The sequence below is a fragment of the Geospiza fortis genome, unplaced genomic scaffold (genome assembly GCF_000277835.1).
Source record: "Geospiza fortis unplaced genomic scaffold, GeoFor_1.0 scaffold72, whole genome shotgun sequence".
Taxonomy (NCBI): Eukaryota; Metazoa; Chordata; class Aves; order Passeriformes; family Thraupidae; genus Geospiza; species Geospiza fortis.
Window position 1 is genome coordinate 963412 of NW_005054338.1, and position 14292 is coordinate 977703.

A 14292-nucleotide genomic window follows, 5' to 3' on the forward strand; every position below is an offset into this window, starting at 1 on the left:
AATTCCTTTATTAGAGAGAAGCAAGTACAAATTTCATATTTTCTAATGCTGTGCAGCACTTACCTTGGATTATTAATGTTGTAGAAAGTGCAAAATAAGGTTGGATTGTAATTTTATACTCCTAAATGAATGTCTGTCTTCTAGTCCTGTTTCCTACCATATATAAGTGACAAGACGATGATCTTCATCTTAGAGAATGCTTACTTTGTGAGTTATGTGGGAGTCTTTTGCTTTGCTCTATTTAATAAAATATAGTTTTTAGAGCCATTCATGCAAGTTCTCCCCTCTACACTTCAAGCTTTACTCAGGAAGAGTAAGTTCAAAACATTGTTAAGGATCAGAGAGAAATGCTGGGTAGCAGGCAGAGCTGAGATGATCCTGAAGCACTTTTAAACAGGGAGATGCTCACAGTTTGGGAAGTTGCAGAACTGTGAACTTTCCTCCAGAGGCTCCAAGACGTAAAGCAGTATGGTCTCTTATGTCCATTTTCTTAACTGTAAATATAATTACTTTCTCTAGAAATAATATTAATTTATTAGTAAACACCTTGGTGATTATCTAACAGTATTTGATTAAAATGGTGCATAGACTAACATGCTTATTGAGTAGAAGAAATTATTAAAGTTGAAACAAGGAATTTAATCTTTCTCAGTCTTCTTCCTAGTTTTGTCACCAAATCACTTTTGGAGATGTAAGAGCCTCTCTTGTGTCAGGATGCTGAGTGTTTCTTTTGATCTTCTTTCTAGGCTGGCAAATAAGCAGGACAGAGAAGGAGCTCTGTCAGAAGCAGATGTGATTGAGTCCTTATCTCTGGAAAGGCTGGTTAATGAACACAAGTGTCTCTGTCAAATTGTAAGTAGATTTTAAGATGCTGTATTTTCTCATATCTGGGTCAAGCTTTCATTAAGGTAGGAAATTAGACTACATGGCATAAAACTGAAATTTAGATGTTGTATTCGTTGTCCTGTTAAGGAAAAACCTAGCAGAAAGTCATTGTGGGAGGAGCCAAAACCAGGAATCTTTATGAAATCTGCTTAATATTGGTCAATATTTCAGCTAATATATCCAAATTAGTAGTCCCTGAAGTTTTTCTTTAGGCCTTTGTTTTAATCTCCCAGTGCCTTAGATAGGGCTTTACTTCCACAATCTTTTCCTGATGGCAATAAAAAGCATTTTGAAAGATAATGAGGGTTATGGTGTTATTAACCAAGATAAGAAGGCAGTTTTGCAAAACCATTTAAGCTTTGGATTTTAAAATTAAAAAATAATTTTAATTCATTAGGGAGATTTGCAAAATTTATAGAGCACTACATACTGCTATTATTTTCTCTAATAGCTGAGTTAGAGCAGGGCATAGCTCTATTATGTCATGATTATCTGAGTGTTTTTCTTCTGTTAGTGCACTTTACACTATGCACATATAGCAATCATAAAAGCTAAATTTGCAAGTTCATCTTTGGTTTTTTTCCCAAGGAGCTTCTGTGCCAAAAATATTTTCTTGAAAACCATTCAGTAAAAAATTACCTGAAGGATACTAGTGTATTCCAATACATCTGAATTGCTTAATTTCTGACATGCTGTTCTTGTTCTTTATTTATATTTTGTGTGTAATTAAGAAAGACACCAGATCACACTCTTAAGACTGTTTCATGCTCTAATGGACACTTTCTTTACCAGGCTCTTCCAAGATAAACCTGGTCCCAAATTCCTTCAGTAGGAGGACTCCTGGGGTCAATTTAAACAGAGGCGTTGTGAAACAAGATGGAAAGTCAGGCAATGACCAGAAAACCTTTTGTTTCTTCTTGTAGTTAGTTTTCCACTAGATCTTTACATTTCACCACAAAGTATTAAAGCAAAATGGAGGAGTAATGTGTCTTGCTGTTGGACAGAGTCAGTGACAATGACCTTCTTCTTTTTCTTATTTAATGTCTGTATATTCCATTTTTCTAAATTTTTATATTTTGTAACCAAACTGCAGCAACAATAATCTTGGTGCAAACTGAGAAGAGCATTGCCCCAGTGCTGGCCAGTGTTTTATCTCAGTTTTCTGAGAGAAACAAGTTGTATACATCTTCTATACATCTCCTTCCTGAGTAGGTTCTACTGGAAGGTATTGCAGGGTTCCATAGTGAAAGGGACTCATATTTGAACCTTAATTTAAATATAACTGGTCAGTTGTTTTCTTTTTCTGTTGCAAATTTGACGTTCCATAGCTGACTGTGGTACCATATAAATCCACGTGAGATGAGAGAGCACTGAGAGTTATTCAGATATCGGCATTGGAGAGTCTCTTTTAATCTTCATAAACACAAGTCCTGAACAAGATCAGTGTGAAATATCATCTCTGCAAGTCATACACAGAGCTGAATCTATTCGGTTGTTATTCAGAGAATGTTTTAAAAGACACATACAGTGTTCCAAAACAATCTGGAAAACAGTTCCCAGGAGATTGAGAGAATATTGTTTCCATGTTCCAAGCTTCAGTCAAGCCCTGCCTCTTTTCTCCCAATTAAAGCCTATTTTACTTGTCCTCCTGACATGAAAAATTAAGAGGAAATTATTCTTTTACTATCTGCAGTTTCATCTTATGTTTTTGAAGGCTATTATCCTATCTCCCTGAAGTGCTTTAATCTCAAGAAAGGCACTCTTGGACCTTCAATGTTTTCTTACCAGATGTGTTTTCAGAACTATTTCAGAACTGTTTTCTCAATGAGGTTTGCATTTCTCTTTCAACAGATTTGCCTAGATCATGTTTCTCTCACTTGCTGCTGAGAGTATAATGACAAAAAGTATTACTCCAATTGAATTGCAGTGCCTGTTCTGATGTGAAAAATTGGTTTGACAGCTTTTCTGTCGCATTCACAGGAGATTTTATTTACCCCTGAGGTGCTTATGAACATGTTGAACTTTTCTTCATTAACTGAAGCAAAGCTGATTCTCTTTCATCTCAGATTTTTCCATTTTGATTGATAAATCTAGCATGGACTATTTATAACCCATAATTCTCAGTGTTTTACAAGCTTCACAGTCAACAGTAATTGTTCAGCTAATTTCTTGTTTCCAGTCAAGGAATGTGTTCTGAACTGCAAATTTTTCCCTCCTTTTCCATGTATTTACAGGAGCCTTGCTCAGCGATCATGGGCTGTGGGAAAAAAATTGACAAATCAATCAAAAAGGGATTATTTTGGCTTCTCCATATCATAGCAAAAGATTTTGATGCCTTAAGTGAGCGCATCCAGAAAGACACTACGGAGCAGAAGGCACTCGAGGAGCAGAAGAAACTGGAACGAGCTGAGCGAGTCAGGAGGATACGGGAGCAGAGGTGTTTTCCTGTGATCCCCACTCCATCCCTTCCCCCCTTCTCTGAGATATTTGGGTCATTCCTGTGCGTGGATTTTATGGGAACCAGGCTATCCAGGATTTAAAGCTTACAACCCAAAAGTCTTGAAGTTTTTGCTTCTTCATCCCCTTTATTTGATTTGCTGCATGCTGGAACTGTACTTTGAATGAGAATTGCAAGGTAGTTGTGGGATAAATTTGACCTTACTAATATAATTTCACAGAAGGCTGGCCTAAAAAATTCCTGTGATTTAATCTGAAGTTACCTTCTAAAATAAAGTATTAAGTTAGACTCTTTAACCCATATGTGAGATATGAAAATTTATTCAATACTATGCTTAATAAACTTCAGGATATCGAGCAGGTGAGGCATGGAGGAACTAAAGCTGATGCAGTGAGGAAAAGCAGGATAACTGATTTATTACTCCCCTTCAAATCCCTTTCTGGTCTTTAGCAGCCTGCTTTGGTGCCTGTGAAGAGCTGATGTGAATCATTTTACTGGGGCATTCTTAAAATATTTGCTGAGCACCCCTGTCCTCTCCTCTGCCTTATAAAAGCAGAGAACTTTGAGTCTCAATTACTATGAGAAGTAGCTAGGAAGTATCTTAGACTATATTCTGGATGTTTTGGCTTAAATAAGCAAGTACTAAAGTACATTTTAAACAGCTGCAACTTGACGTGGTCTTCATATACATTTCACAAATTTCTAAAAACTTGGTTTGCTCCTAATCTGCCACATGTCTCTGCACACACAAAACCTCCTGACCACGTTGGATTATATTGGGTTTATGCCACATTGAGAGGTGTAGTGGGGAGGGCTGACATTTGTTCTCTGTAAAATTTATGACTTCTTCATAATTATTTATTCATTCTCCCTCTTTTCCCTTCCCTTGCCCTCAAAAAACACCCCCAAAACCAAACACCAAAACCACTGAAACAACACAAACCCAACAACAATGCCAAAGGGAAAAAGAAGAAGGAAGTGCACCTGAGGAGGAAGACCCTGAGCCTGGGAAATGTGGAAACCCCTTCCAGCCTATATCTGCTGTAATCTCTGAGGTAGGAGAATATGTGGAAATCTAGAACTGTTTAGAACTACCACTAACAAATGTCTGAGAGGCAATGAGAAAAAGGAAAGAGTTGTTCTAAGTCTGTCTGCACAGCACTTCTTTAATTCTTACTTTAATCTTGGCAGCCTTGTTTTCTGTGCATTGAATCAATGTTTTCATGATAAGATAACCCATATTATTGATTAGGGAACAAAAGTTTTGTAGACACAGTAAAATAAATGTAAACACATGACTGAAAACATTTCCTAATTAAACTCCTGGGATTCAGAAGTGGAAAATATTCAAGGTCTATTAGTTTCTTCTGAGGTGTTTTAGTGATGTGGTTGAGTCATATCAAATCTTCCTGACTTCTTCAGTTACTCAGATTTGTGAGCATAACCTCTTTTCAGTTGAAAATAGACTCTTGAAAATGTTTTATTAATTTTTAAATATGAAAATCACATTCATATTGAAGTTTCCTTAACCTGCATTTCTGAGTTCATATTTTTTTATTCAGTTGCCTAGAGATAACACAATCTAAAGAAACATGTAAACTTTTCCACTAAGTAATTAAAACATTTGCTTTTTTCCAAGACAAAAGCACCCATATCCACAGAACATGTCAAGGCAGCTACATGCACAATAATCCATTAAGCAATAACATCAAAAACAAGAAAATAAAGGTGCAGCTGTGAATATTGCAGAGATGGTGATTTAGTGACACAGAATAGTGAAGCAGCCAGTTATTGAGGCTATATGCCACAATAGGTATTTATCCAAACTGGGATAGCATTTTCTGGAGACTTAGGCTCTGTGCATCTGTGTTTTTAACTCGCACATTAAAAAAAGTAATTGAGGAGAAAGTAAGTAGAAGGTTGTTTCAGGTTTTTTTTTAATAGGACCAAAAATAAAACAGGCAATAAATCTACAGATCCTTTTGTTTTCCCTCGCCCTTTCTCTGGATAGGATATTGGAAATATCATTTCTTCATCTATTTGAAAATAAATTCTATGTTAAATTTAGGATATTTGGGGAATATTTTCATTTTAATAACCTTTCTGTCCTACTAGTCAGTTTACAGCATTAGAAGTCATTTTAAAAAAATTCTTGTCCTTTTTGTTAGAATGAAAAACAGCTGGAAAAGGAAAAGAAGAGACAAAAGTTGGAGACTGAGAAGGCTACAATTGTCTTGAAATCCCAAGCAGAGCAGGACCACTTATCAAGTAGCAGTAGCCAAAACACAAATGACAGCAGGCTGGAAAGGTGCAACTCTACAACTGCCCAGCTTTTGCAGCATGCAGAAGAGAGTGACCAACAAGCCTCAGAATGCCTTGACTCAGGTAAAACTGCTGCCTTTTAAATCATTCCATGTGATTTTTCACATGCTTCTTCCTTCTGTCCATGTTATTTGTCATGATACCACATACCAGTGTCATCTATTGGGAACACAAGAATGCAGGAGTAGGTTATATAAATTGAATTTCTTCATGGAAATTTCTTCATAGAGTTAGCGTATATTTTATGCCCACAGTTTATTTTCTATAGCAAAATGTTGTGTGATTTCCATTTCCCATAAATTTATGTTTAAGTTTGGACTTGGAAGGTCTGATGTATCTCCCCAACAATTGTATTAGAATCTTATATAGGATATTACCTGAATATAACTGTAGGATATATAATGTTGTTTTTTTTCTGTTGGATGTAGACAACAATAAGAAAAAAAGTAAAAAACCAAAATTAAAAAGGGGCCACAGAGTAGAACCTGTTAATGCAGAGGACTCTCTTCCCAAGAATCCTACACCACCAGCCGCCCTTCCACCAGGTAAGTGTAAAAAAGTAATTGATGTCTCAATTTGTAGTTTGTAATCCTTTAAAAGTCTCACTTGTGAATGATGAAATGGGTCTGGTTTTCATACAGAGAGGAGCTACTAAACCTTCCTGTTTAGAAAATCTTTAATAGAGTTTCCCACTTCATGATATGAATTTCCAGCAGTATTTATTTGACCTCTTCCATGAGGAAAACATCAGTTTCCCAAAAAAAGAGCCAGAAACTTGATTACTCACTGAAGTAATTAAAAATAACAATGTTTTTAAGATTAATCAGTTTATTTTTTGAAGTATTTCATTATTCTTCACCATGGATGCAATGTAGTGCATAGCTTGGGCATTTCTAAATGTTTTGATTTCTCCCAAGGACATGTGGGGTCTGTACAGCTCAGAATAATCCAGTGCAGTCATGGAATGCTCTGACAGTTTTTGTTTTCCTGTAGTTGGATGGGGAACTCCCAAACTCAATAGACTTGGAAAACTTGAGCCTCTTGGCGAAACACATCATCCTGGTAATTGAAAGTATTTGGAGCTTTGTACCTTTTTAAACCATTCTCCATTGTCCATTCACTTCATTCTTTGTCTGTTTTTCATTTCTAAATTCCAATTTTCATGGACCAAAAGCTTTCCCTTTTGCGTAGTAGAAAGCATCTTTTTGATTTTTTTCAAGTCTGATTTTTTTATTAGGAAAAACAATGAGTTCTCTCCAATTTCCTCATAAAGTTTAAAGTGGCATGGGATATCAGAAATTGTTAATGATCTGAAGTTATTTGCACCTAAAAATTATAAAGTGACACTTTGCAAAGAGTAATGGGGCCAGTTACTTGAGTCCAAATACATACTGCATTTAAAATGAAAATTTTTAACTGGAAATATCCAGGTGCAGTAAGCAGTCTTGATTTCTTGCTTCAATAATGACTATTTTCTATTTTTGGAAGATTGTGGAAGACTTTTTCCTATGTTGATATTACATTTTTTCCTGAGTTTGACATGATAGCCTCTTCCTTTTTCTTACATTTTTATTTTTCAAATTTTGAAAAGTGAATTTGGAGACATCTGGAACACAAGAACAAGGAGCTTTTCTGCCACAGAACCAAAAGATGCCTGAAGAAGGCGAAATAAGATTTCTAAATCCAAAATATTTATTTCTCACAGGAAGGAAATTCATGTGCATAAAATGTGATTTGTAATGTTCATCCTAAACCCATCTTACTCTTTTCTTTTTAAAGGCAAATAGAGAGAAGGTGACAAGAAATTAAAGCCAGATGAAGAGGTAGGGAGAGGAAGAAAAGGAACTCAATTTTTATCTGTGCCTAATGGAGGTGTTGCATTCTGTAGGAAGAGCATGGGTGGGACAAAGAGGAAAAAAACCTGCCTAAGCTAGGTGTTAATTTGTAAAATAAGTACAATTATTAAATAATTTTGGAAGCTGAAAATGGCTAATATGTTGGTAGGGAAATTATCTCTTGACCAGAGGTGTAAGAGCAAACTTGAAGCACTCAGAATATATAGCTGAATTCAAGGCATTGCCTACTCTTTGGGAGATTTACTCTTATTTCCAGGAATTTTGAACCACTCACAAGATTCACACTTGCAAATCCTAGCAAGAAAACTGCTATTAGGAAGGCACTATTTATAAATGAAAAAAGTTCTTCACATTCATAGCCCAGCACTTGCAAACCTTTAGTTAGGTCCTGATTTCCAAAAACATCATTTATTTATTTCATTTGCTTAAAGCAGCTGTGGAGTTTTAACTCTGTCAAATTGAGATCCATAGAATCTGAGAATTATTGAGATTGGAAAGGACCCTTAAGATCCTTGAGTTCCACTGTTAACCCAGCACTGCCAGGTCCATCTTGCACTGAATTAATTTCCCACCTGGTCTTGCCCATTTTCTCTCACTCAACAGTGTTCTTCAATGAATTCTTACATATTTTGCGCACTGAGAACCTGCTCCTCGCTGGAAACTCAGAGTTTCCCTAAGACAAGTGGAGCCTACCTTGGATTCTTTTTTTATAATAATCCCTAAATTATATCTTTCTGGAAATCAACTCATTTTTGGTTGTCCCTTCAGCAGAGAAATAAATGAGTGTTGATTTTTGTTCTTTCATTCCCCCACCTTTGCCCAAAATTCAAAGGTGTGTTTAAAAGCTTTTTCAGACATTCAAACTTTGTAATTACACACTTCTATTCACTGAAGACTGCAATTTTTCCAGTCATTCTAATAATCTTGGCACAACATGAGGTGATGAGTGGTTGTTTATTGTCGTGGAAGAGGATACATTTGCAAGAATGTTAAACCTCTTTCATGGTAAGAGGCAAAATTCTTTGCCAGTCCTAAAGTGGTCTGCCAGACCTTAAAAAAAGGGATGAATAAAACCATCCAGTGGACAGATTTTCATTGACCTTTGAATCATTTGTTGCAGTTTTCTTGCTGCTGTAATTAGTGCTATTGAAATCAAAATATTTATGACAATAACATAAGTGTTCTCATTTTGCTGACTAAATGTAAAGATAATTAAAACCTCAATCCTACAGACAGCTCCACATATTCTTGAAGTAGTGTAGTCCAGTTTTCCTTTTGTTAGTCTTTGCTCAGGAATGCAATTCTAACACAAGTTATTGCATCTGTAGGACAAGTGGAATATATTCTTCTTGGAAAATGATGATTGATTAAAGCTGAATTTTGTGTTGGCAGGCCATCAAGGCTTTCTTGGGGAAGAGGTGGTCTGTATAAACAGAACTGAGATTTGAATGCTTCAAAAAGCTGCTTTTATTTTTGTCTTGATTTCTGCCTCTTTCCTATTACCATCTTCCATATATTTTTGTTTGTGAAGTGCTTTGCATGTTCCAGTCTGCATGGTTTTTTACTTTACATCCGTTACAAATGTTTGAGAGCGCTTGTTACTGTCTTCTGATGTACTTATTAACTTTGTCTTGTACAATTTTACCACTTTAAATTCCTTTATTGACTAAAGAAATGCTGCAATTTTATCAAAAAATTCTGAAATAGTTCTTTTAGAAAGTTATTTTAGCTTAGAAGATAAATGCCATGCATAAATGGTTCCAAAATTTTGGATTCTGCTCAGTATTACTGTCATTTAAAACTATATTGTAGTGCAGTCTTGAATACAGCAATATACAAAGTTCAGTGTTTCATTTTTTCAGTGTTATTGTACACTTTGAATTTCTCCTTTCCTATTTTTAAGGATGTTTACAGATCCCCTTTGGGCTTGATCTTGCAAATGCCGGTGCATGTATAACAAAATGTAATTAAACCCTTGTTTGGCCAGTCCATCTCTAGACATTAATTAGCACTAGGTTTGAAAGTTTGCTTGGAGGAATTAGCTCTAAACTCATAGAATACCTGGCTTTCATTAAGGAAGTAATTTAGTAAACATTCTTTGAGCCAGAAAGGGGATAGGTGACAGATTCATGTGTTTTTCCTGCTCTGGAATTTCTTCCACAGATTTCTATGGAAAGCCCCTGCCCCCGCTGACTTTACGCCAAAGACCCAACAGTGATACCCATGATGTCATTGCTTAACTGGAGCACAAAGAGAATTTTAAAAAAACATAAATTAAAAATCCTATCTTTTTTTTTTTTTACCCTTGAAGGAAAATTTTTATGTGACATTTTATCAGCATATGACAACTAAACATGGAGTTCATCCTGTTGTGCTTAATGGTCAGATGTTATCATTTACTTTTCACATCACCAGCTCTTCTTCAGGATTTATTTGGTTTACTTGTGAAAAGACATGGCTGTAAACCTGAAGAAAAACACCTTCAAGATCCCATAATACTGAATTGTACATTCCCACTGAGACCTTTCTCCAGGTGCTGTGCAGGTGTTGGTATTTTTTCAGGGAATAAATTATTCTAAAGCATTTTGTAAGATTCCTGTATGATAGGGTGAATATAGAAAGGTTAAACAAATATTGAATATATTTTTCTACCTTTTTATAAAACAAGTTGAAAGTTTGAGTGGAGCTGTGTACCTACTACCAATGAAATGATACCTAGGAAGCATTATAAAGCTGATAGTTAAGTGCATAAAAATAAAGTGTGTTTGACTCTTGTATTTCTTTTACAGTACCAATACTTTTTCTTAGGTATTACACTACATATTTAATATTTCTGACAATCTGAAGCAGAGGGTACGATAAAAAAATGAAAATAAATATATTTTATACAAAATAATGCTATTTGAACTATCTGGAAGTTTTCTTACCTGTTGTTTTATTTGTTTTGTTAACTGAGTTTGACATAGGTAATAAATTCTGTGGAAAAAATAGAGTGAATACTGTATTGTCTACTACAACAAACAAGAAAATTCACATAGTGGGAAATTTGCACTAATTAAATCATCAATTTTGATAGGAAACTGAATCAACCAGTATGCAGATGACCTCCCTCAGTTTTTAATCTCAAAAATGTTAAAATATCATCTTGCAAACTGAAAAAACCCTGGGTTTTTAAGGATTTCTTTAACACTTCCATATAATGTGTTGAAAATCACATACCAGTGATACCGAAACAAGAAGGGTTACAATTTGTTGTATTTATCTTTAAATGTTTTTACTGTTACATTGGAGACAAGCAGTGGTGTATTTGTAAAGGTTCATTGTTCTGCCACTTAATGATAGACAGGATGAAGCCCCCATTCAGGGTTTTTTTTGGAGAAGCAGTATTTGATAATTTTATATTATGGTCTGTCATCAATAATGTGGTTTTACCAAAGGAGTTTAGATGTTGAAACAATGTGGTATGTTACGTGTTCAGCACTTTGACATTGGAAATCCTTGCCATGCACCCCTTGCACCAAGGAGTTACACAAACATCTGCCATATTAAAATGAAATAATTAAGATTTTTAAAGAGTAAAGTGGAATCAGTCTTAAGGATACTAAGTTTGGAATAGGTGGAGAGGTTTATTTCTCCATGTTTCCTAGTTTAGAGAAAGGAGGAAACAATTTCTATGTGACTACCAGCATGAGAATACTTCTGTTGTATTCCAATACTGGAACATGGTTCAGTTGAATTATTCTCAGGATTTGGTCCTTTTCCCTTCAGTCAACACAAAACTAAGTGGAGGGGAGGTTGCACAAAAATGTCTATGTGCAATCTCCACTTTACTAACACTAGCTCTGTTACTACTCAAGTTTTTGGCTTAAAGGCTCTACTTTTGCAGACTTACTTTTTTACAGCTTCAATTTCTAGGAATGTATTACACTTTTGTTTTCCCTCTTTCCTACAATAAATCATGGAAGTTTTTATTAAAAATAAAGCTAAATACTGCTGTGGTAACAAATTTGAGAAACTAAAATGTTGATGCTTATATATGAACTGTGTGTTGTGTGTGTGGACACATGTATCATTTTTGATTTTTGCTTTTAAAATAAATTTTACCAGTATGTGACCAATGTACTCAAAAATGTTTTATAAGTTTTTGTTTTATTAATATGCTTTGTAATTATTTACTATGCTGGGGTTTTTTTTCAGTAATTTATACTGCTATGACTTTTTATTTGCTCAAGATGACATTTATGTCTAGAATAAAATTAATGCAAAGCATCAGCATGTTTCCTGTATTTAGTTTTGTGGAAGTAAGTCTAGCCTAGAAATATTTAAGGGCTGCAAGTCTCACATTCTAAAATGTATGCAATAGAGTCCTTATAGGCAGAATCTTTGCATATTTTTGCAGGAGAAATGTGATCACATTTAGAATATACTGATAGATTAGCAATAAGTTGAGTATGTATGTATACCTATAAAGAGCTTTGATAGTGCACTTAATATTTGAGAGCTAAAAGTTGTCCAGCTGTAAATAGAGGGCACTAATTAGATTTTGCCAGACTTTTTGTCATCCATATAATTACTTTTGAGCTGCATCAGTGCATGCAGCTAAGAGTATTTGTATGTAAGTACAGGAGTGGTAAGAACACAGAAATTCACAATTTAAGCAAAATGTTTTGCATTATCTGTGTGTAATATCTTGAATGCAATTTACACAAAATATTTGAAAGGTAAGTTAAAAGTATCTCCTAAGAAGGAATAGTAATGTTCATTAACTGGATTAATGTGAGAGACTCAGTGCTTCAGGTTGTTCTGTTGTTTTCCCTTTTAGTTACATCCTAGAATCCAGAGGAAGACCTTACTCATAGATTTAAAGGTTTTAAAATCAAAATTATCAAAAATAGACATATTTGGTATCTATTAGGTCTCTGGTGTGAGATTGGAAGGGATTGATGGACTGTAACAAGGTAAACAACATTGGTTCTTTTTTCCCCTTTAAATAAGATTCAAGCAGTATTTTTTTCAGTAATGTATTCCAGTATTTTAGTGGGAAGTTGAGTACTGTAACTTCAGGATGCTACCCAATAACTTTGCTATCATGTTAGCTTCTTGGCTCCTGGGATTCATTCCATTTGAAATACTTTACTATTTTGAATAGAACGTACCCGCCAGTATTTCATTTGTAAATGGAATAACTAATGGAGCCTGTTGTAAGTGTAATTTGAGGTAAGTTTATTTGCAGTAGCATATGAGAGTGATACAAGATTCATTATTGCTGTTTGCAGTTTGGCTGTGATGGTACTGACTAACTGGAGTCCTTTCTTTGCTTTGGTGCAAATCTGGTATCAGACACATGGCACTCGCTGTCTGTCATATAGTGGAATATAGCTATAGATTTAGGGGAAGGTGACTCATTCAGCAGACCTTTTTGTTATGCTGTTACAGTAAAATTCAATTCTTGTGTACATTTTCTAGTATGGTATTGGCCTTGCCAGAATTACAGCTACAGAGAACTACTTTTTATACCAGTTTTGTTCTGTGTCTGTCAGTAACACTCACTTATCAAAAAGCTTTTCAGGTTTCCTTCACGTTTGATACGTAAGAGGTCTCTGTTTTGCCTCCAGGCCCTTTGTCACAACCCTGACAGAAGCATTTTAAATCAGCTTTCAATCTAATCTGCATGCGGTGAGCAAAACCACTTAGTCTTCATTAGCTGGTGCCTGAAACTCAAATATTTATCCATACAACAGCACTCCTGCCTTTACCTTTGCACCCCTTTCCAGTCTGGATTTCAGAGGCTGGGTTCAGCCTGCAGAAGCTTTAATTAAAACCACTTTTAAACAAGTTTGCTGCTTCCACAGGGCTTGATCTTAGCAAGAGAGTTGGCAAATGGGCACAAAAGTGTTTGTGGCGATTTGTTTTGTTTTGCTAGGACACGGTGATTGCAGAATGCCCTTCCTTGGAGGAGCAGTTTGCAGGTCTGGAGTTGTGTCCAGATGAAGGGATCATGTGAGAGCAGCCTCCGATTTTAGTGCTGCTAAACCAGGTACAGCTGAACTGGGGTACAGTGGTCCTCCTGATTCCTGCCCCCAGAGAATGTTTGATCTGAAAGTGTGTGACAGAAATTTCTGTGAATAATTAATTTTCAAGCCTCCAGCAGTTTTTCATGGCAGTAGCAGTGGGTTAAACTGGAGCTGATCTCCGGTGTGGTTCAGATGAGCTGAGTAGCACTTCTAAAGCCTTGGGCCAGATAGGAAAATAGATCTGGTGAGGCACAAGCAGAGATCTGATGTTTGGGGGGAGGATGTGGGGGTGTGGATGCCATCAGACCCTCCAGCAGGCACTGGGATGAGGATCAGTTTTGTAAATTAATTAGGTGTGCTGTCTAATCCTGGTTTGGCTATTGTTGAGGCAGAGGAGTGGGGAGGGCAAGTCAGGCTCCCACGGTAAAAAAAAAAAAAAGAGGCAGCTAAAAATTAGGAAGCTTGGGGGTTTTTGGTTTGTTTTTTTGGTTGTTTTTTTTTTTTTTTTTTTTACTGTGAGAGTAGTGAGACACGGGAACGAGGTGCCCAGGGAAGTTGTAGGGTGCCTCAAGCGTGGCAGCGTTCAAAGCCAGGTTGGATGGGGACTTGAGCATCCTCCAGGAGGTTGCGTCCCCACCCCTGGCCGAGGGGTTGGAACCAGCTGAGCTTTAAGGTCCAGCTGATCACTGGGGTCCGTTCCGGCCCCTCCACGTTCCGTGGCGCTGTGAAGAGCTCTCATTCCCAGCCGCGCACCCTG

At 36.2% G+C, this 14292-nt stretch overlaps 1 protein-coding gene across 4 annotated transcripts in view; it reads left to right on the plus strand.

Annotated features, from left to right (window-relative positions):
- ARL13B (ADP ribosylation factor like GTPase 13B) overlaps positions 1-11793 on the plus strand; it is a 30987-nt gene extending 19194 nt beyond the window's left edge. The window contains exons 4-11 of one of the 4 annotated variants that reach the window (XM_031058107.1): positions 747-852; positions 3120-3322; positions 4305-4398; positions 5512-5728; positions 6094-6210; positions 6659-6727; positions 7445-7488; positions 9685-11793. In XM_031058107.1, the coding sequence (XP_030913967.1) occupies positions 747-852; positions 3120-3322; positions 4305-4398; positions 5512-5728; positions 6094-6210; positions 6659-6727; positions 7445-7452 (814 nt within the window). In that variant the 3' untranslated portion in view covers positions 7453-7488; positions 9685-11793. Of the gene's footprint in view, positions 1-746; positions 853-3119; positions 3323-4304; positions 4399-5511; positions 5729-6093; positions 6211-6658; positions 6728-7444; positions 7489-8913; positions 9659-9684 lie in introns of those variants that run through there. The other 3 variants (XM_005422350.2, XM_031058108.1, XM_031058109.1) reach the window with 3 other exon arrangements.
- The last annotated feature ends 2499 nt before the right edge of the window (positions 11794-14292 follow it).